Here is a 23,803-nt window from a genome sequence, read left to right as displayed (position 1 = left end):
TGCAGTTGCCTAAGGGAAAAATCTGAACCAAAAGTCTGAAATTTATTTCTACATTAATGAAATGTATTAGCATTAATTGAGCCTTTCTCTAATTGGAACGAAGATCTTATAGTTGCAGCAGAAGTGTGAAATCAATTTGCCCCGCATTCAAGCTGTTAAAAAAAAAAAAATCTTGAAAATTTACTCTGACTGCATCTTCTCTATTAATGATGCCCAGCTGATGAAAATTGGCAGAGCGCCACTGAAATCACTGGCTTTATATCTGCAGAGGACCCTGATGCTATGTGTTCTGGATAATTTACAAAATTGCAGCCGAAAGGATCGCACAATGCTGTTCGGTTTCAATGGTCCTCTAAAGCCAAGCCAAGATGTTCATCTTGCAAAATGTCCAGTATACTCAGCTGCATCTCTCCTAGAGTGCCAATCGTAATTAAGCACCATTTCTTAAATAGCCAAGAAATGAATGCTGCCTGCAATGAAAGCAAATTATAGAGTGATGCTAACAAAGAATATGTGGATCAAGGGGCAGAAGAAGTATAAAAATCATCTGGATCTGGCATCATCCTATGTACACAACAGTCTCCATAATCCTGATTGCAGTATACTATGAGCAACGCAGTCGGTGCCGCCTGCAACATTTCAAGGATTCAAGTCACATCGAAGTGAGACAAAATACCATGTTTTTTTCATAGAAACACAGTGAGCAGAGCAAATTCCCATTTCTTTGGTCAGTGGGACTTTCCACAAGGCAGCACAGAATGTTTTGAAGCATACATCAAGGTTCATGGAGGTATCTCTCAATCAGGTCTTTCCAGAAGTCACAGGGCAAATCTGTACCGTACATCTAAAGCATGTGCAAAGAATCCTGGGAAGTGTAGTTTTACCTCAGGCAAGATTTCTAACAACCTTAACAAGCTACAGTTTCCCAGGATTTGCGGGGAGAAGCCATGTGCTTTACACATGCTTCAAATCTATGGTGTGAACCTGCCCATATTGATGCAGCCAATTCAACATTTTGTGCTACATGGTGCACAGCTTAAAGAATGCAATTGGATTAGTCTTCTAGGATGGCCCGTGCTGGTGTGTGTGCCCCTGCCAATCCCACTTCTACAACACACACACACACACACACACACACACACACACCTGTGTATGGAGCAAAATTAGAAAACTGTCACACTGGTGCTTCCAGACTGTCTCTATTTTTGGGTGTGATTCAATCCCACAAACCAACAAATCCAAGCTGTGCAATTAAAGTTGATTGGGAGATCTTGTGCAACATACCCACTTCCCCTAAATATTGGTCTTTCTGTGATAAGGAAAGTGTTACAGAAATGCACTGGGAAGTGTGGTGCAACTTGTATCTTGCACGACTCATCTAATCTTCCTGCATACAAATCAGAACACATGCTCCTTAAATAGCCAGTGGTCATCTAACCTTTCTGCAAAACAAATCAGGGTGATAGCTCAACAAACAGGTTGTTTGGAAGTGCCTGTTATCTCTTCTACAAATGAACTGCTTTGCAAAGTTACTTGCTTTGCTAAACATAGTTTGCATGTTTTCCCAGACCAGCATCTATTTTGCATTTTTTAAAAACAAAACAAAACAGTTGCAGCTTTGTCTTGTGTAAAATTATCACAGTGAGCGATCTAGTAATATAAGCCTCCCAGGAATCCTTTAAGTTAAAGGTATAAAAAGGGGGGGAGAAGGACCCCTGGACGGTTAAGTCCAGTCAAAGGCAACTATAGGGTTGCAGCACTCATCTCACTTTCAGGCTGAGGGAGCTGGCGTTTGTCCACAGACAGCTTTCTGGGTCATGTTGCCAGCATGACTAAACCGCTTCTGGCACAACGGGACACCGTGACGGAAGTCAGAGCACAAGGAAATGCCATTTACCTTTCTGCCACAGCGGTGCCTATTTATCTACTTGCACTGGCATGCTTTCGAACTGCTAGCTTGGCAGAAGCTGGGACAGAGCAATGGGAGCTCACTCTGTTGTGTGGATTCAAACTGCTGACCTTCTGATCAGCAAGCCCAAGAGGCTCAGTGATTTAGACGACAGTGCCACCTGCGTCCCAGGGATGATAGGAGTTGTAGTCTAACACCCTTTGGATGGCACCATGTTAGCTATCCCTGTTGACTTGGAGCAGCATTCAAACCTTCTGATCGGCAAGCCCAAGAGTTTCAGCCAATTAGACCACAGCACCACCCATGTCCCTAATCCTTTAAGAGCATATGTTTAACCTGGAGGAGAGGAGCTATGATAGTCATATTTAAATATCTAATGGACTGTCACATGGAAGTTGGAGGAAGCTTGTTTTCTTCTGCTCCAGAGGACAGGACTCAAACCAATGTGTTCAGGTTTCAAGAAGAAGAAGAAGAAGAGTTTGGATTTGATATCCCGCTTTATCACTACCCGAAGGAGTCTCAAAGTGGCTCACATTCTCCTTTCCCTTCCTCCCCCACAACAAACACTCTGTGAGGTGAGTGGGGCTGAGAGACTTCAGAGAAGTGTGACTAGCCCAAGGTCACCCAGCAGCTACATGTGGAAGAGTGGAGACACGAACCCGGTTCCCCAGATAACGAGACTACCGCTCTTAACCACTACACCACACTGGCTCGCTCAAGAAAGGGGATTCCACTAATCATCCAGAAGACCTTTCTGACAGTAAGAGCTGTTTGGCAGTAGAACGGACTCCCCTGGGAGGTTGTGGACTCTCCTTCCTTGGAGGCTTTTAAGCAGAGGTTGGACAGCCATCTGTCAGGGATGCGTCAGCTGAGATTTGAGCATTGCAGGAGGTTAATTGAACTAGATGACAGCAGGGTCCCTTGCAACTCTACAATTCTATGAGACACTTGCAACAGGGAAAGTTACCTGTGTTGCAGGAATTTATGTATAGATTGGGGGGGGGGGGGGTGTTGCGCCTCCAGCAGATATCATGCACATGCAGCCCACTACCAAAATCAGCACAATCACTTTTGTGACTTTTGTGATTTGTCCCCACAAAACACTTCATCACAGTTTCTTCCTATCTGTTCAAAGGGCCTTTGCTGCACAATACCAAATGTAACAATTCACTGATAAATATATATACAGTCATACCTCGGGATAAATGTGCTTCAAGTTAAGAATTTTCGGGTTGCCTCCGTGGCGACCCGGAAGTAACGGAGCGTGTTACTTCTGCGTTTCGCCGCGTGCGCATGCGCAAACTGTCAAAGTGACGTCACGTGCATGCACGGAAGCAGCGAAACGTGACCCGCACACGCGCAGGCGCAGATGCATGAACGTGGGTTGCATTCACTTCAGGATGCGAACGGGGCTCCGGAATGGATCCCGTTCACATCCCGAGGTACATCCCGAGGTACTACTGTTTGTGTGTGTGTGTGTGTGTGTGTGTGTGTGTGTGTGTGTGTACTGGCTCACTGGGAAAACTTCAGAAATTCATATAGACATGTGAGCTCAGCTACACAGCAGCCCCTCTGCCTGAGTGATAATTCCTGGCACCCTGATACCTGAGCGCCAGACAGGTAGCCATTCCAGTAATAACAAACCCAGATGAAGACAAAAGGGTGTGATTAACTTGGCTGGGAAACAGGGAAATGTAAATATCTCTTTTGTTACACTTGATGGGTGCTTGGTGGAAGGCAAGGGGAACCATGGGGCAGGGTCCAGGATGCTCAGATTACTGCCACCAGACCTCCACTTTCATGATGTAATCATGATGTATTAGTGATGTAGTTGGGGGGTGTAACATGGGGATTAGCAGCTAATAAAAGTTTGGGTTCTCTTTTGTTCAGGGCTTCCATCTCGTTTCACCTTGTGGCAGGTGGGAGTCCTGTCACGACAGTCTTCAATAAAGACCAAGCCTACTGGCTGCTGTTTTGCTCTGGTATTCCTGGCTGGTGTCCTTGTTTTTTGTCCAAGGGGGCCCTCATATTTCTCCGTTAACACCTGTAAGCCTTTCAGGAATTATTCTGGACTACAGTCTTAAGGGGACAAAGAAAGCAGCTGGCCACAACCTTTACTTTTTACTACCTGAGAAGCCTTACTTGTTAAGCAGGAGGAAAGCCTGATGTCCCCTGCTCAAGCAAAAAATAAAATAAATGCAAGACCAGCTCTCACTTGCCTTAACGTAGCAAGCACACCAGACCCTTGAATACTGCTGAATCTGAGAAATTAATTAATCTACAGACAAGACATCAAATGCAAGCCAATACGGATTTGTGCATAAGAACTGCTGATTTTTGTTTGTTTGTTTCACTCACCTCCCAAAGCGCAACAGCATCCAAGCACAGAACAATCTGGGGGGCAACCATTTCTGAACATCTCTTGCTTCCAAGTATTCTCTCTGTGGCCTCTGCTCAATACACCAGATGAGTGCTACAGGCTCTAATTTTCCTCCCCTTCATCTGCTTTAAGGTTGCTGACTGCTCAGCATGAGATAAGCACAGAACAATGATACAAACTTGCCTAGTCCCTGCTGCAAATATTATCCTTCGTTGGAGTTGAAAGATGTTGATGACAAAGCATGACATTGTAGCAGGAACCCCCCCACCCCAATCATTCTGTTTGCACAAACTTCACACACACTCACACTCACACACTACATACGCCACATTTCTGTTATAAATTCATAGAAAATCAACCATACATCGGATTTGCACTGTTCCATTTTTTACTCCATGTGACAAGGACTATCAGAGGGGGGTGACTTATTCCTGGTCAGCCATAATCCCTCCACCATCTCAGCACATCTGCAGGAGCCCTGCCCAGATGATCCCAGACAGAAGACAATCAAAATCACCAAGAACTTGCATATGGGAGTGGATTCAGCATGGACTGAAACAAAGGACAATGATCAGATCTTCCCTCAGGGGGCAGGAAACTGCAAACTCCCCTTTGTCTCCTGGAAGTGACTCATGGGGAGGGGGGAAAGGAGGAACCAGCCAGGTGACAAGACACTCAGGTTACCACCAACTCCTCCCTCAACCCCTCCTTTCTGTAATATATGCATGATGTTTCTGGGGGTGGGCTTGACCTAGAGGAGGGGAATTTCAAAAGTTTTTATAAGACCTTGCACACTATTTTTCTGGGTCTTTCCTCTCTCCTGCAAGTGAGGGGAACACCCTGATGCATCAGTTCAATAAAGGCCAAGCCTACAGGCTGCTGTTTTGCTCCAAGTTATCCTGGTTGGTGTCTTTGTTTTGTCCAAGGGAGCCCTCGGATTTTTCCTGTAACAGTTGGCGACCATTCTCAGGGACACTTGGTTCTCCTGCAAAGGTGAGAGGGGAGATAGAGGGGATCAGGCGCCACTGGGCAACCTTAGCCCAGGGATCCTTCTTCCTCTCCCTGCCTTCTCTTTGCGGGCGGTAATCAACCGTCACCAAAAGCCCAACCAGGGGAAGCAAAGGCAAGGTCAAGCCGGCTAAGGAAAAGGATCCCGGGATCCGCGAGGGACATCAACGGACGTGAGTATGGTTTTGAAGTAAATACATTGGGAGGGGGGTGGAAAGTAACGTCTCCACAACAGCCGGACTTTTCTCCTTTATTTCCAACGTTACACCTACAAATCCTGAATCTCCTTTTCTCTCTCTCTCCGTTTTCCTCTCGGAGTGTGGCCAGGAAAATGTGGTGTTTATTGTTTTTCTGACGTCCTTTTTCGGAGTCGGCCAGAGGCGTCCCCTACAAATCTCTCTCTCCTTTTTCTCCCCCGTTTTCCTCTCGGAGTGTGGCCAGGAGAACGTGGTGCTTATTGTTTCTCTGACGTCCTTTTTCGGAGTCGTCCAGGGGCGTCCCTACAAACCTCTCTCTGCTATCCCTGTTTATGCAAATGAAGCTACCCCTCCTGCCTGGCGACCTTTGTTAGGGATGACCCGGGTACGTGAGAACGCAAGGTCATTTGTTTCCTTTCAAAACTTTGTTTTCTCGGGTCCTGATCTGGCACTGCACTGCGCAGGCGTTCAGTAAGGAATCCGAACTTAGTCCAAAGGCTAGGCAGGAGGCTGTTGTGGAAGAGGAAAGCGGGAGGTTCACAATTTGGGGCCCCCACACTAGGGTTAGTCTCGTGAAGCAACTCAAAAGGAAAACTTAGCTTGAGGTAAAGGTTTTCGGGCCAGGTGTCCCGAGGTAAAGGTTTTCGGGCCAGGTGTCCCGAGGTAAAGGTTTTCGGGCCAGGTGTCCCGAGGTAAAGGTTTTCGGGCCAGGTGTCCCGAGGTAAAGGTTTTCGGGCCAGGTGTCCCGAGGTAAAGGTTTTCGGGCCAGGTGTCCCGAGGTAAAGGATTTCGGGCCAGGTGTCCCGAGGTAAAGGATTTCGGGCCAGGTGTCCCGAGGAAAAGATAAGTGAAAGCTGGGATAGTCTAGGATATTCTGAATACTGAGGATATTCTCTATTCCCCTTTCTTCCCGTCACCCCTTTTCCCTCGTGTGTGTCTCTACCCCTCTATCTTTAACATATGAGAGAATGGGAGCTCACTAAACACCCTAGCTGGACTCCTCCTGGCAACAAAGCTTCCATGAAGCCTTTTGCCCAAGAGAGGACTCTAATATGCCCCTCCAGCTTGTCATCTCCAATTAGAGAAAAAAATAGAAATAAAATAAAGGGGGGAAAATGGTCAAGTTTGTGTTGTTAAACTGTAGCCTAGAGCTGGAACATGAAACTGTAAACTTAATGGTGCACAGAAGGCAGTAGATATAATAACAGCCCATGTTCTTAAATGCACATAGTTTTAAATTGCAAGCTTGCTTCAAAAAATCTTAAATCTAAGGAAGCCATGTTGCGCCTTATAAAACAAAACAAAATGGAGAATGGAGTGTGCAAATGTTTGTTGTTTGAGAGAGGCTCTAAAAGAGAGTTTCCCTCCCAAGTGGTGAAATCCTGTATACGTGCTACTTGTGTTCTGAAAGGGGGATTACCCCACCTCTTTCTTCTAGTTTTAAGTGAGGAGGGTGATTTTAAGTCTAATGGTAAATGATGTTTTGTTGTAATTTTTGAGTTTGCTCCAGTCTATTTTGGAAGGAGAAGTTAACCTAATGTTTCTGCTGCAAAAGCCTAGTTGAGCACAACTGCTCTCAAGCTAAAATGCAGTGTATGTATTTCATTAAGCATATGCCTATAAAAGTATGGTGTTCATTCTAAGAAAAAAATATTTGAGTCCAGTTTTAACTTTGATTTGGTTTGACAGAAGAGTTATTGTAAGGCTCCTGATATCAGTCTCTATAAGACTTCATGGCCTCTTTTGTTAGAAAATGCCCCCCTCCCCCTTGTTTCACTCTGCCTCTTTCAGTTGTTTTCTCCCTTCTTACTTCTGTGCCAGGTAAATTTACTCCCGAGTAAGTTTCCTTTAAAGGAAACTGCAAAGAGGGGAGGGGACAACACTTGTGTATTCCCTGTAAAAAATCAAATCTAGGGCTGCTTTAACTGTGCTTTATAAGAGATCCTCTCCCTATCTTACGAAAACTGTTCACTTCTTCCTTAAATATCATTTCAAACTCACTCAAACTATCTTAAGATCTGCAAAAAGGGTTCTGTGTAAAGTTATGTACTTTTATTTTCCTCTTCCTTAGTACATGATATGAGCATAGATGTTTCCTTTCCCAGCTGTAAATCTGTACTTAAATGTGTATGCCTCTTTGGTAGTACAAATCTTGCTGCGAAATCTTGCTGTGAACCCTATATTTTGGAGGGTTGGACTAGATGACCCCAGGGTCCCCTTTCAACTCTCCCAATTTGTAGCTGTGTGGAAGGCTATGTGTCTGCAAGCATTGGAGGGTAATTCTTAAATTCTGGTGTGGTAATGGAACTGAAATTCAGCCTAGCTTTGCTCTTTAGTTTTAAAAGGTGAGAGGTGAAGCCCAACTGGTAATATCAAGCATTTGAGTGATTACAGTGTTTATCATTTTGTCTACTATTTAAAAATCAGATTTAAAAGTCTACTCAAAGCTTAAGCACATACAAATGAATAATCAAGTAGAATTAGCCTTGACCATTCCTGTAGATAAAGGGCAGTAAATAATAATATTAATAATAATAATAATATTTTTTGTCTGCAAATGGTAAGGCTGAAATGGCTGAGAATGTTAAAAAAAAATAATAAAGAAAAAATCCTATGAATTCTGATCCTCTGGCCATTTTCCCCATATATAAGGGCGTGGCATTGTTCTGCGAATAGCCAGAGGGATATTAGCCCTTTCCTGTACATAAAGGAAGCAGTCCTTTGCTTGGGCTGCAATTGCTAGCTTTGGTGAATACTTGAATTGCTGAGTTTCCCCTTTTTGTTTTAAAATCTAACCCTATTTTTTAAAATCTACTCCTTACCCTTCCCTTCCCTTATTCAAATGGTAATTTAGCCAAAGGATGCAACATTTTCAATAGTATAAAAGGTTTGCTGAGACATGAACTCTGCACATACACAGAGGCTAGATCAGTCAAAAAAAAAAAGAGAGAGAGAGAGAGAGGAAGGAGGGGGAACTGTAGGGTGGAGAGAGGAGGTTTTGAGAGCTTGCCTGCAGGGAGAAGCTTATCCAAATTTCCTTATGAAAAGAACTTGGAACCATTGGGGGAGATCATCCTTGATGTGTCTTTTGCTCCAGGGGCTAATTAAGACAAAGGGGTTGGGTACTGGACCATCAAGGGTCAAGAGGTTGCCAGGTTTCAGGTCTTGACATGCCGATTTCTTTTCACAGGTAAATATCAAAGCACTCCCACTGTGAGTTCCTCTCTTGAGTAGTTCGCCTCCCCAATGGGATTTAAATTTTATAACAGTTTTTTTTGTGTGTGTGTATATGCCTATGCATTTTAAGAACAGCATTTCCTGACAGACTTCTCACATGAAATAATTTCCCCTTTTAACAGGATATGTGAACCCCATTAACAAACTGTTTGTCCCTTCTTTTCTCCCACAGCACAAATGATAATGAGGGGATGCAAACAGTGATTTAAATACTCTATAAAAGTAATTGCATTTGTATTTCTTTTGTCTTTCTTCCCTTAAAGCCAAACAGTCACTTTCTTTCTGTTCAGCAAAACAAGTCTGAATCCCTGCTATATTAGTTGATTTTCCTCTATCTCTGACACTTTTTTAGGTTACAAATAATCTGTTTTTCATTTATTAATCAGTTTTTCATTGGGTTGTTAGAATGCCAAAACAAGTTACTTCAGGTGACTTCAGGTTAAAAACAAAAAAAAACAAAAAACAAAAAAAAAAGAAAACAAATTGCGTGTCTTAGCATTTATTTATTTTTGGTTCCTCATAGGTCATTTTGTATCTGTGTGTTCTACTTTGGGGACATGTTCATCACATGTTGAAAGTCAGTTTCATGAAGTTCTTTTATCAGATAGCACATGGTGAATTTAAAGTTTTTTCCCCATGGTTTCCCCATTTCTTTCAGTCTAGTAGTAATCTGCGTGGGTTTGATAATATATTTAATAATAATTCTTTTCTAAATCTGATGTCTTTGTGTCAAGTTTGTTTTCATCTGACTGGTAATCTAATTTTTTGCTTTCTTTGTATTTTTTAACCTTTGTATTTTTTACAGTTCTCTTTCTATACATGTGGAGTAGTTTTTATTTTATAATATGAAAAGAACAACAACAACAAAAACTAAGTGAAGGAAAGCAAACAAACTTAGCAGATAATAACAGTAATTATGTGGAAATGTGATAATAATATTGAAATGAATAAAATGCTTAATGTGCTAAGTTTGTTATTATTTGCAGCTTCCCATGGAAACTGGAGGACATCCTTTTTGCCTTTTGCCCCTTCCTTGTCTAACTGTGTCTTTAAGTCTCCCCAAAAAAACCCTGCCCCCTTACAGGATATCACTTCTACAGATGTGCAATGATGAAAAGCAGCAACAACCCCTCAGTTCTTCGCCATCACAAGACCTGCAACACCAGAGTTTTCAAAGTGGCCACAGCTATCTCTTTAAAATGATATAGACTGAAGGGGAAGTGGGGCTGACAAAGGGGGGAGGAGTTGAATTGCAAGGACATTTTCTCACTTTTGAAACTCAAGCCTCTGTGCTCCAGGATTCAAAAGATACATGCGTAAAAGATCACAATTGTGTCAAGATATGCAACTGATATTTAATTAGTTTGTTTTGTATTAAGTGTTGTTATGTAGGAATGTTGAAATGTGTCTGACAGTGTGTTATTTCCACAAGGGGGGGGGTATTTTTGTGTGTAATTTTTATGTTTAATGTCTTATTGCTTGCACACCAATTCTCATGCATTTTATACTTTCTGATAGCTCACACTATTGTGTAGTCCAATGTTTAGATAACCACATTTCATTGTCCCACCTGGCACTCTGCCAACTTTCCCTGTCCATTTTAAAAATGTGCTAAAACTTGCTTTACCAAGGAGAAGTTTATAAGATACATGAAGGTGCAAATGCTTTGGTTTAGCAGGAATGATCCCTTATAGAGTTAAATTGACTTATTTGGACAAGTGCCCTTTAAGAATGGGTTTAACAGATTGGTTTGAAAAGTTGAGAACCATGGGGCAAGATAAATTCAAATTGGACTCAGTTTGAATTGGGCAAGTGTATCCAGGCTGCAATTAGCTTTTTGGTCCTTAAAGTGCAAGTGAGCAACTTCCCAGGATGCAAGACCAGAGCCTGTAATAATAATAAGAAATCCCATGGATTTTGGCCAAGGCAAAGGCATTTCTCTCAGGACGTGTCCGAAACCTGTGCCAGCTGTGGTGGGTGCCAGGCTACATGATAAATATGAAAGCCCTAAGTGGGTTCACCAGGGATTGCCACTACTGCGACACCATGCCGATGTGAGACCACAGAAGAGCTACCTTGACACCTGAGAACACACAAATGGCGGGGGGGAAGCAAACTGCACTTTTCAGTCATTAGTGGACCTTCCTGCCTAAATGTAAAGCATAGATCACTATTGAGGAAATATCCCTTCCAAGGTACTAGAATGCCACAAATAACTGAGCAACAAAATATTAATTTTACATGATATCCTATGTCTAACTATGTGCACTGTAACACCATTATATTTCTATGCAAATATCCTTAAGAAGCATGACATCCAAGTCCCTTTCAGGTTCACATGGACACACACATCTGGGACGGAGAATACCAGGTTATTATTTACCACCTTAAATTGTGCGGAGAAAAGGATTGCAAAGTAGCCACCTTTGCAATCTTATCTCCGAAGGGGGGAACTGTAGCAGGAACCCCCCCACCCCAATCATTCTGTTTGCACAAACTTCACACACACTCACACTCACACACTACATACGCCACATTTCTGTTATAAATTCATAGAAAATCAACCATACATCGGATTTGCACTGTTCCATTTTTTACTCCATGTGACAAGGACTATCAGAGGGGGGTGACTTATTCCTGGTCAGCCATAATCCCTCCACCATCTCAGCACATCTGCAGGAGCCCTGCCCAGATGATCCCAGACAGAAGACAATCAAAATCACCAAGAACTTGCATATGGGAGTGGATTCAGCATGGACTGAAACAAAGGACAATGATCAGATCTTCCCTCAGGGGGCAGGAAACTGCAAACTCCCCTTTGTCTCCTGGAAGTGACTCATGGGGAGGGGGGAAAGGAGGAACCAGCCAGGTGACAAGACACTCAGGTTACCACCAACTCCTCCCTCAACCCCTCCTTTCTGTAATATATGCATGATGTTTCTGGGGGTGGGCTTGACCTAGAGGAGGGGAATTTCAAAAGTTTTTATAAGACCTTGCACACTATTTTTCTGGGTCTTTCCTCTCTCCTGCAAGTGAGGGGAACACCCTGATGCATCAGTTCAATAAAGGCCAAGCCTACAGGCTGCTGTTTTGCTCCAAGTTATCCTGGTTGGTGTCTTTGTTTTGTCCAAGGGAGCCCTCGGATTTTTCCTGTAACAACATTTTGCACTAAATGTTCACTCGTAGCTGATGAATCTAGGTCCTGGTTTCAGCTACCAGTGAACATTGAGTGTCAGATGGGATCTAGGCAGTGTAACCTTTGGCATTACAGTTTATTGTATTTAGGAATGGCAAAACTTAATTTGGGGGGGGGGACTACATGCAATGAAGATCCGCTTACGTAATAACACAAACTGATGGTAGAGGAGGTGGAGAACTGTTCAGACAGACAGGTTTTTATAAAAAATCCAACTGCTATGGCCATTGTCACACGTTGCACTTGGTTTTTTTTTGGTGACTGTTAATTAGTGGGGCATTCAGTAAACTCAGTGCATTGAATGAACTAATTCAGATTTACTGATTTAATGTATTGATTGAAAAATCTCCAAATTACACCTGAAAGTAGTTCCTGTAAAGAGGAAAGGGGGACGCATGTGTGTCACCTTTAGTTCCTTGGGGGAAAACATGTGATATAAATGCAATAATAAATAAACAAACAAATAAAATGAATTAAATTCGTTTTGCAGTGGAAATTTGCGGTGGGCAATTTTCACTTCAATTTTAATTCAGTTCCATACTTTAAAAATATATATAGGAGTTTCGTTGCATTTTATGTTTGATTGTGACCATTGCATTGATTATTTTTTACTTATCTGAAAAGTGATGCTGCAGTCTAGCTTAATAAACACAGAGCAGGTTAGCTATCGGACAAGAGGTGCCTCGCTACATCTAATGGTAGAGCTGGTCTCGCCAAACACTCTTGCATAAATCTTCAGGCATCATGGTTTCACCATTCCTGCCACATACGGACAGTTACATCCATATTGCGTATTACGATCCCAGTTGAAAGAGATGTAATGAAACCAGTCTCTATTATATAAATTCATGCCTCCTGCAATTTAGGCTTTCCAAGCTTCATTTTATCTCCAAAGGTTTGCCTACATATATTAACTAGTCAGAAGAATCTCCTGAGTTTCTAATTGTGCACACTAATTTCATTGTATTTTGGAGCTGTATATCATGGGTAGGCAAACTAAGGCCCGGGTGCCGGATCCGGCCCAATCGCCTTCTAAATCTGGCCCACAGATGAATCAGTGTGCTTTTACATGAGTATAATGTTTTTTTTAATTTAAAATGCATCTCTGGATTATTTGTGGGGCCTGCCTGGTGTTTTTACATGAGTAGATTGTGTGCTTTTATTTAAAATGTGTCTCTGAGTTATCTGTGGTGCGTAGGAATTCGTTCATTTCCCCCCTTCAAAATATAGTCCAGCACCCCACAAGGTCTGAGGGACAGTAGACCGGCCCCCGGCTGAAAAAGTTTGCTGACCCCTGCTCTATATTCTGTCTGCTAAAGCGTGTTCTCCCCACGTGTTGCGGTGGGGGCCACCAGGACACTCCAAAGTTGTGGGGCAGGCTAATTGATCATTGGCCACTCATGCGATTGGGCTTCCCTTGTTGTTGGGAAGAAGTTAATGTTGCCATTTGTTGATTGACAGCCAGAAATGCTAAAACTCCTTGCACGGGGCTGGGGCTTCCTCTTTTCGCCCATGCATCGGATTGCCCGTCCCCCCCCCCATATTTAGGGTTGTTCGCTTTGACCTTGCTATGCCTGTCATGGGGTCGTCTGCCATTGGGGCAGGGAAGTAGGAATTTTGTCTATCTGGCTGATTGGCTGGGGCCATTTGGTTTTTGCCTACTGCGTAGCAAATCATCACAACTTGTAAGGTTGCGGTTAGGCATTGGTTTATGGTTTGGTTGGTGGAGGGGCAGTGGTTGAGTGCCTGCCCTTGGTAGGTTGAGTGCCTGCCCCTCTAATGCTGCTGCTGCAAGGGATTCCATTAAAGGAATCGGGGGCTTACTATTGCTTGTCCACCCTGTCAAGGGGGCTCGGGCCACTGCAAGAGCTCCTGGCTGCATTTGGGGAGGGCTGAGGGCAGGTTCCCTGCTCCGTCGCTACCACCAAGTGTATTCCCCTTTTCTGACTTTCGCAGGCGTGCAGAATGTCAGTCTGTCCCCCACAGTGGGGGCAGATAGTCGCAACCAATGCCTAAGCAACCACTCACATGTTTGTATTTTAATAAAGTTGTGGCCAAAATTGTGCCAAAAACCTTAAACAAAAAATTTGGTGTGATTTGTGAGTTATTGGGGTGGCCCTGGGGACCTCGACACGCAAAACATTTTTCGTCTTTCTCATTGATGAAATCAGCAACAAAGCCCACACTTGCTTTTGGCCCAACAGACCATGAAAAGGTTAACACAGCTGTAGCAAAGGCACATCTAATCGAAAACCGGGGCACATTGAAAAGTGAGCAGCATTAGTATAACTGTTCCTCACTGTTACACAGCAGCTCCCATCAATCCACAACTATCTCTTTCTGTACTCTGATGAGCTGCTATCTGCCCTTGAGAGTATCTTAACTTTTTATTCATTCAGACTGTGACTCTTCCAAACAAATAGAAAAGATACTCCACCGTACAAATATCGTACAGAAGGGCAAACACTGAAACAACTATCTACCCATAAGGGCTCATTTGCACTTACACTTGCCGTGTCCTACTTAGCTCTAAATCGAGCGAACATCAATCCAGAAAAAAAACCACTAAATTGTCATTTGCTCCAATTGAGGTTTTCTCCAGGGGAAAGCTACAGGACATGAAGAAGGGTGGATAAACCCCAAGTCTTGCTAAAGAATAAATAAAATGTTTGGCATCCATTAGCAGCCATGTGTCCTAGCACCTGGGGCTTTCAACATTCAAAGGAGGACCCCAAGGAAGATGTTGAAGTGCTGAGGGTTCTACTCAACAGAGAATCCTTCCTTGCTTTCTCCTACCCCTTCTCTGCTGCAGGATGTGGCCCTGCCATTGTCTTCTGATTTAGGTTATCTCTGTTTCTCATTTTCCAATCATAATTTCAGTTCTCCACATTTCCACATTGAAATAAACTCAGAGTCGAGAGTGGATTTCATGCTCTTTATTCAGATCATAGTGGTGAGGAGGAATGGAAGCTCCCCCGAAATGTCTGCTTTATATACATTATTTACACAATGGGCCCCACGTGATTGGCTAATTCCGGGATTCTCTTGTAGGCCAATCAGGTTGTGGATTCACTTCCACCTGGAGCTGGATTGGGTGGCTCCTGTGGACCAATCAGACTGCTGCATTCTGAATCCTATTGTTCTAGGACCAATCAGACTGCTGTCTTTTGGATCCTATTCAACTCAATACATAACACACATCAATTAGCAATTTATTTATTTAAAAAGAAACCCTCTCTCTGTTTTTGCTTTTATTTATATCAGTTTATTTTATCTTCCTGTATTATGGGGGGGGGGGAAAGCTTTTTAAAAATAGAAATGGTTGCAGAAATTCATTGACGTGTCAGTGCAAATTTATCCTAATATACACGTGTTTGTATGGGCTTTTTTTTTGCAGAGCATATTTTAGGTGTCAGGAAGAAGCAAAAACTTTCCTCCCCCACTCCGCCCCCGGGCATTTGGTCCTTGATTTGAAATGGTTCTGATTTTTGCAACATCTTTTAGTGGGACAGGATCTGTAAGACCTGTCTTTTATCTGTACAGATGTATTCTAGGCTTTTATTGGTCACATTTGTTATAATTGGTTTTAGCATTTTTACTGGCTTTGTAAGTCATTTTGGATTACTTTTGTGAGGAAAGCAACTAATAAATATAATAAACAAATACATCTAGAAATAGAGACTCAATAGGACTTACTTCTAAGTAAACCTGTGCAGGATTCTGCTGTTAGCCTTCCTTTCAACAGATCATTTAGTAGTCCAGTGATATGTCATTTTATGTGCCATGCTTTTGGTGCATCAAAACTGTACTGATGTAAAGTTCTGACAATGCTTCTGACTACCAGCTCAGATTGTTCCAATTATTCATTGCACCAGTGTCCCATCATTCTATATTTAAATATATTAATTAGATGCTTATACATTGCTCATGTTGCAAATATTTGCATTTTCCAATTCCCGCGAGCTTTCACGTTTCACTCTTTGCACTCCTCCCATTTGGAAAATGCCTTTAAATATTCATTCTTGCCACCATTTCTCAGACAATATGCACTTTAGCTTTCAATGCAGTGCTATGCTGAAGGATGCTACTATTAAAAGCTTGGGAGAACATGTAGCAATTTGCTTTGAAATATTGCAAAGGAGCTTCTCATGGTGAATAACTACCTGAAGAATGAACCCTGAAAGATGCTAAAGAATTGCCCTCTTTTGTCTTCTTCTAAGAAAAAGACTCTGTAATTTATAGCATTGTATGGTTTTTATAGTTTTATTAAGCCACTAGGATATCAGTCACCATGTGCATACAAGGGAGACAAAAGAAAGTTATTCACATAGCACTCAAGATGGAAGAAACATTTTTTTTTGGGGGGGGGAGCAGAAAATAGATGAAGAAGTTGTGGTCCTCCATATTTTGTTGGACGGCAAATCCCATCTTCCTTGATCTTTGGTCATGCTGGCTAGGGCTGATGGGAGCTGGAGTAGAATGACTGCATTGCGTAGGTAAATAGGTAAATGGCTAAGCCCAGTCAAAGGTGACTATGGGGTGTGGCACTCATCTCACTTCAGGCCAAGGGAGCTGGTGTTCGCCCACAGACAGCTTTCTGGGTCATGTGGCCATCATGACTAAACCGCTTCTGCTGCAATGGAACACCGTTACGGAAACCAGAGCGCACGGAAATGCTGTTTACCTTCCGCCACAGTGGTACCTATTTATCTACTTGCACTGGTGTGCTTTCGAACTGCTAGGTTGGCAGAAGCTGGGACAGAGCAACAGGAGCTCACCCCATTGCGGGGATTCGAACCACCGACCTTGTGATCAGCAAGCCCAAGAGGCTCAGCGGTTTAGACCACAGCGCCACCTGCTCCCTTGCATCATGTGGATACCCCATAAAAAGTAGGTGAACAAACTATGGCTGTTTGAGAGAGCAGGCCCGATCTGAAAGTACCCTTAAAACTGGTAAATGTGCAGACAACTGGGTTGTTTTTTGTTTTTGTTTTACTTGGTTTGCCATTTCGAAACATCTTGCAAGGCTTCTAGTATCAGGAGCTGAATGTTTAATTCCCTGTTTCAATTTAATTAAATCTTTCAGTCAATTGTTGGCAGACTCTGCAGGGGAGAGGTATTAAGGGACCCCGAACTACTAATTGCAACATCTCACTTTCCGTGGCAGTTCTCTAGCAGACCACATTGCCAGGCTGTCAACCACAAAGAGGCAAATATTCTGTGTTTTCACAGTGCATGTCTTCTCTAAGCAGATGCTCCCAGCACCCGGCAGCTGAGAAGCAAACTCTTTAAACAGTAAGCACTTACGCAACCCACCGAATCCTGGCAACTATACAGAAAGATAAGGAATGGGAGGAGGTGCTCTGAGGGAGCTAGAGAGGTTTTGACAGCAAGCTCTCCTCGCCAGCTGCAGCTCTGCCTGTACTATATGGAAGACTATATATTCTCAGATTTTGGCCCCAAAATAGTGATTTCTGGAGGACAGAAATACCACCCCCTGCAAAAACAACAACCCACTTGTGGATATTCTCCAAGATCTATTTATTTACATTCTGTCCTGTGTCCCTCCCCCCCCCCCCCGATAGTGCTGCTATTTTTCTCTTCGGCTACTGTTTGTTTCTCCATCCTGGATTCATCACAGAGGTTTGTCCCATGGAGTCTCATTCCTGCCTTACCAATGCACTCTACGTGGGGCTACCTTTGAAGGTGACCTGGAAACTACAACTAATGCAGAACGCGGCAGCTAGACTGGTGACTGGGAGTGGCCGCCGAGACCATATAACACCGGTCTTGAAAGACCTACATTGGCTCCCAGTACGTTTCCGAGCACAATTCAAAGTGTTGGTGCTGACCTTTAAAGCCCTAAACGGCCTCGGTCCAGTATATCTGAAGGAGCATCTCCACCCCATCGTTCTGCCCGGACACTGAGGTCCAGTTCCGAGGGCCTTCTGGCGGTTCCCTCACTGCGAGAAGCCAAGTTACAGGGAACCAGGCAGAGGGCCTTCTTGGTAGTGGCACCCTCCCTGTGGAATGCCCTCCCACCAGATGTCAAAGAGAGTAACAACTATCAGACTTTTAGAAGACATCTGAAGGCAGCCCTGTTTAGGGAAGCTTTTAATGTTTGATGTATTACAGTATTTTAATATTTTTTTTGGAAGCCGCCCAGAGTGGCTGGGGAAGCCCAGCCAGATGGGCAGGGTATAAATAATAAATTATCATCATCATCATTATTATTATTATTATTATTATTATTATTATTATTATTATTATTATTACCTCAAGCTGTTTTTCACAAGCCAGTCCTGGCAGTGTTGGACTTTCAGAATGTCGAAATATCAGAAGCCTTGGCTGGGCTGGGATATGCTTGTTGGTAGGAAACTTCTTTAGGATGGTGAGGTAACCAAATATGAGGGTGCAAGCAAATTCTTGCAACTCATGCCTGCTTAACTGTGGTGTGTTCTGTGAAATGGTAAATACATGTACGCACTTCTCCATAGCAATATATGAAGAGCCACAGGTTCCTTACTCCGTTCTGAAAATAGAGTACTAAAAACATAATAAGCACCTCTGCTGGGTCAGGCCACTGGCCCATATAGTCTCCCATCCTGTTCTCACATTGGCCAACCAGATGTCTTCAGGAAACTAACAAAGGAGCTCCCTTCTCCCCTCTCATGGTTTCCAACAACTGGCACTTGGAAGCATTATACTACTTCCAACTGTGGAGCAGCACATGGGTGGGTATGTCTGTGCTATGTACCCAATCAGATTTGGCTCTGTGATGCCATCACTTAAGGCAAATGAAGCCATTGAAAGATAAAGAGATTGGGGCCCTTTCTGTGCTTACCATTTATAGTTTAGGGAAGCTTTTAATGTTTAATAGGTTATTGTATTTTAATATTCTGTTGGAAGCTGCCCAGAGTGGCTGGGGAAACCCAGCCAGATGAGTGGAGTATAAATAAATTATTATTATTATTATTATTATTATTATTATTATTATTAGACATGTGCTGTTTGATGTGGGTGGCAATGTGTTCTTTCTTACAGTAGAAAAAAACATCTGAGAACTAGTTCAACAGCAGTCCTAGTTCTGGCACAACTGTTTCACAGCCCCTTGCTAGGCTTACCTTCATGATGCGGGTGGCACTGTGGTCTAAACCACTGAGCCTCTTGGGTTTGCCAATCAGAAGGTCAGCAGTTCGAATCCCCGTGACGGGTGAGCTCCTGTTGCTCTCTCCCAGCTCCTGACAACCTAGCAGTTCAAAAGCACACCAGTGCAAGTAGATAAGTAGGTACTGTTGTGGCGGGAAGGTAAACAGTGTTTCCGTGCGCTCTGGTTTCTGTCACGGTGTTCCGTTGCACCAAAAGCGGTTTAGTCATGCTGGCTACATGACTGTCTGTGGGCAAATGCTGGCTCCCTTGACCTGAAAGGAAGATGAGCACTGCAACCTCATAGTCGCCTTTGACTGGACTTTACCTTTTTACCTTTTCCTGATGTTTTTAACCGTGAACCTGCAGCTGATTGTCTGCAGCAGTAACATGCCACTGCTTTTAGGGTGCGTGTACATGTTTCTCCTTTCCACCCTATTGGCAGGTTGTCCCTGAACTGGTAATCGTTTCATAGCCATAGTCAGGGCCCTTACGTACCCTCAAGTTCTTCTGACCAGTAAGTCTTGGAGTTTTGAGCATGCACACAGGAAAAGCCATTCTGTGTTGTTGTTGTTGTTTAGTCGTTTAGTCATGTCCGACTCTTCGTGACCCCATGGACCAGAGCATGGCAGGCACTCCTGTCTTCCACTGCAGTTTGGTCAAAATCATGCTGGTAGCTTTGAGAATACTGTCCAACCATCTCGTCCTCTGTCGTCCCCTTCTCCTTGTGCACTCCATCTTTCCGAACATCAGGGTCTTTTCCAGGGAGTCTTCTCTTCTCATGAGGTGGCCAAAATATTGGAGCCTCAGCTTCAGGATCTGTCCTTCCAGTGAGCACTCAGGGCTGGTTTCCTTCAGAATAGATAGGTTTGATCTTCTTGCAGTCCATGGGACTCTCAAGAGTCTCTTCCAGCACCATAATTCAAAAGCATCAATTCTTCAGCGATCAGCCTTCTTTATGGTCCAGCTCTCACTTCCATACATCACTACTGGGAAAACCATGGCTTTAACTATACGGACCTTTGTTGGCAAGGTGATGTCTCTGCTTTTTAAGATGCCATTCTACAGCTATTTAATTTATTCAATGCCTAGTATTCTAGAGTACTGACTATGTAGGATTATGGAGAACCTGATTATGGTGACAAATGTTTGTTTTGCAGCTAATCACTGTCATCCTGAGCTGGACATGGACTCTGCACCATCATCTCTATCTGCCATATTTCACTTCCGAACAGAGATGACAAACTGACGGTCAGTCAGAGAGAGGTGGGTTGGAACAGGCATCTTCCAAACCATGCCCACCAACCCACACAAGATGCTTCTCCACATGCCACACAATTGAAAATATTGATGGTCCGTTCAAGATCTTAAAAAAAAAGTCTGATTTCTTACAGTAGAAACAACAACAACAACGGGTTTTTGAAAACAGTGGTACCTTGGTTCTCAAACGCCTTGGTACTCAAACACCTTGGTTCCCAAACGGTTAAAACCCAGAAGTAAGTGTTTCAGTTTTCAAACATTTCTCAGAAGCCGAACGTCTGATGCAGCTGTCGGCTATTGTTTGTGGGGCACCTGCACCAAACAGAAGCTGTGCCTTGGTTTTCAAACATTTCGGAAGTCAGACGGACTTCTGGAACTGATTAAGTTTGGCACTTTTGTTTTTGCTTTTTATTTTGCATCTTTGTTTTTGAGGCTTTTTGGGTTAATTTGTTTTTGTGACTGTGTGGAACCCAGTTCAGCTACTGATTGATTGATTGATTGATTGACTGACTGACTGATTGATTGTGTGACTGTGGAAATGGATAAAAGCCCCCCATCCAAACAATGACCATCATCAGTGCAGGTAAGAAAAAAAAAATCTGATTTTAATTTTTATCATCTACAATACTGTCTTATGTATTTTATAGTACAGTACATTGATTATTGCTTTCATTTTATGGATCAATGGTCTCATTAGATAGTACATTTCATGTTAAATTGCTGTCTTAGGGGTTGTTTTTAAAAGTCTGGAACAGATTAATCTGTTTTGCATTACTTTCTATGAGAAAGCGCGCCTTGGTTTTGGAATGCTTTGGTTTTCGAACGGACTTCCGGAACAGATTAAGTTTGAGAACCAAGGTACCACTGTACATTATTCCGGAATGCTAGCTGAATGGTGCTGATGTTGCATGTCAATGCGTCAGAAAATCTGAAAATCTGTTTTGCCATAAGTGGAAATTTTGGGAAGGCAGAAAGAGAGAGAGAGAAATATATGAAAGCAATGTAAATGGACAGGTGCACATGGTCATAAGTGGTGCAGAAAAATCATCAAAAGAAGGAGTAGTTGTTCAACCCTTCTGAAGATGTTCATCAAAGCCAGCGAGTCGCGTTGGCTCAGCAACAGTTAATACCACCTATTTTTAAAATAATGAGCAAAATGAGTTAATGCATCATGTGCTGTGTAGGAGTGCATTGTGATCCTTACCATCCCTCTCCCCGCCCCCAAACTACCTGGGATGTCAAGTTGCCCCCTTTCTCAATAATTATATCAGCTTTATAAACCTTGTTCTCACCATCAAAAGCAATGTTCTAGCACACACTTTCTGTAAATGCATATTCAGATGTATTGGGACAAGTCATTTGCCCTAAGATGTACCTAAGCTGCAATCTTATTCACACTTACCTGGGAGTCTGTCCCATCAATTTTGGAGGGACTTGCTTCTGCATAGACATAGTCAGGACTGTGCCGCTAAACTAACAATAAGATTAAATCTAGGGGGCAAATGTAAGCCTGAGATTAGAGAGATAAAATTTTCCCATTTTCATTTTTCACTTTCTTGGCTGAGATATAATCTATTTCCTTTGCAGAAATATATTGGGTGTCCTTGAATCATAAACAATATTATATAATTGTCTGCATTTGACAATCTCTGATCAGAAAAGCCTCGCTCCAACCTTGCAATTGAGTCAGAGCTTGCTCTCCTGATAGGGCATTTAGAGGAATGGTTATGAAACACGCCTGCACCAAGCCAGTTTTCTGATGGAGTGCAAATGTAATTTCCTGAACAGCCAATTTCGGGGGCTTCAGACACAGAAATGCGTTTGATACCCCTGGACAAAACAGAGAGGTATTGAAAAGTAGATATTAAGGCACTTGTGTGTGTGTTGGTTTTTTTTTAAAAAAAAATGGTTTTGATTCGATTTCTCAGGTGCCGGTTTTCATTTGCTGTTTTACAAGCTGGGAATATTGTTACTAAAGCCCATGTTAATGAATTGCCCAAAAGTGAATTGCTTCACTTTCTATTCATGGTAAACTGGAGATGTCAGATGCTACCACTCGGAACAAAGGAGTCGAAAAGTCAAAGCTATTTCCTTGTTCTTTTGACTGATGTATTGACTGCCCTGAGAAATACAGCCTCTTAGACAAGAAGAGTGATATGTGACACAAGGCTAATAGGAAAGGCTAGAACAAAGAGTTTTCCTCCTTGTCTGGTTCGATTCAGCTGCAATATGCTGGGGGATTTGGGTTTTGGTGTTTTCTCCCCCACTCAGAAAAGCCCTAGAGCGTCTCTATGCTTAGTGTGGCACCCTGCCTAAAAAGAGTGCTCCCAGCGAACACTCCAGCAATTACCGTATTTTCCGGCATATAAGACGACTGAGCGTATAAGATGACCCCCAACTTTTCCAGTTAAAATATAGAGTTTGGGATATACTCGCCGTATAGGACCACACCTCTTCCAATGCACACCAAATATTTTTTAAAAAAAAACAGTTTCCAGTCTGGCTCGGAAATCCGCTCCACTTCCCAGTGGCTGGGGTTTATGGTTCCCTGCCTTTGTTGTGAGCCTTCCCTTTTCTTTTACTGCGGGGGCTACTTGGGCTGAGGCAGCAGCCATGTGTCTAGTTGCTGGGGCAACGCGAGGCCGCCATTTTGGACCACGTGGTCTACTACCGGGAGCGGTTAGGGTCATTCTGCTGCTGGTGATTGGGGGGGGGCTTCTGGGACCAATTTTCAAGCATATTTCTGCTTCATCTAGAGAGCTTGGTGTCCTCTGATTTAATTTGCTGTTGTTTTGTCCTTTGGTGGGGAGTTGCTGCAGGAGCTGCTGCTGTAGCCGGCGTATAAGACGACCCCCGACTTTTGAGAAGATTTTTCTGAGTAAAAAAGTAGTCTTATACACCAGAAAATACAGTAATTCTGCTATAGAAGGGCGCAGGATTATGTCTTGCTTGAAAAGCCAGTAAGCTCAACAGAGAGAAAGAGAACATCCCATATTGCTTCTGTAAGTTAGACGTTTACTCATTGTGTATGGTGGTATATTGATGGGACACGGGTGGCGCTGTGGGTTAAACCACAGAGCCTAGGACTTGCCGATCTGAAGGTCGGCAGTTCGAATCACCATGACGGGGTGAGCTCCCGTTGCTCGGTCCCTGCTCCTGCCAACCTAGCAGTTCGAAAGCACGTCATAGTACAAGTAGATCAATAGGTACCACTCTGGCGGGAAGGTAAACGGCGTTTCCGTGCGCTGCTCTGGTTCGCCAGAAGCGGCTTAGTCATGCTGGCCACATGACCCAGAAGGTGTACGCCAGCTCCCTTGGCTAATAAAGCCAGATGAGCGCCACAACCCCAGAGTCAGCCATGACTGGACCTAATGGTCAGGGGTCCCTTTACCTTTTACCTTTATGGTAGTATATCAGTGAGAAATGCAGTGCTTTTTTTTCCCATTGGGGCACTCAAGGGCACACAGTAC

General features: G+C 43.3%; 1 protein-coding gene and 1 long non-coding RNA gene across 7 annotated transcripts in view; one reads left to right on the top strand and one right to left on the bottom strand.

The window, feature by feature from the left end:
- The window catches only part of PAK5 (p21 (RAC1) activated kinase 5), a 128,769-nt gene that overhangs the window by 63,420 nt on the left and 41,546 nt on the right, over window positions 1–23,803 (bottom strand). Inside the window, exon 1 of one of the 6 annotated variants that reach the window (XM_028722220.2) lies at window positions 4,268–4,484. The exons of 4 other annotated variants lie outside the window; for them this stretch is intronic. In XM_028722220.2, the coding sequence (XP_028578053.1) occupies window positions 4,268–4,318 (51 nt within the window). In that variant the 5' untranslated portion in view covers window positions 4,319–4,484. Of the gene's footprint in view, window positions 1–4,267; window positions 4,485–23,803 lie in introns of those variants that run through there. One more of the 6 variants, XM_077926457.1, reaches the window with a different exon arrangement.
- Window positions 4,538–6,800, top strand: LOC144327318 (uncharacterized). The gene is made up of 2 exons (XR_013392383.1): window positions 4,538–6,128; window positions 6,332–6,800. It is a non-coding gene; the product is annotated as an uncharacterized LOC144327318 (long non-coding RNA).

This window comes from Podarcis muralis, chromosome 3 (genome assembly GCF_964188315.1).
Source record: "Podarcis muralis chromosome 3, rPodMur119.hap1.1, whole genome shotgun sequence".
Classification (NCBI taxonomy): domain Eukaryota; kingdom Metazoa; phylum Chordata; class Lepidosauria; order Squamata; family Lacertidae; genus Podarcis; species Podarcis muralis.
The sequence above is the reverse complement of the archived record's forward strand: the minus strand, read 5'-3'. Positions and strand labels throughout refer to the sequence as shown.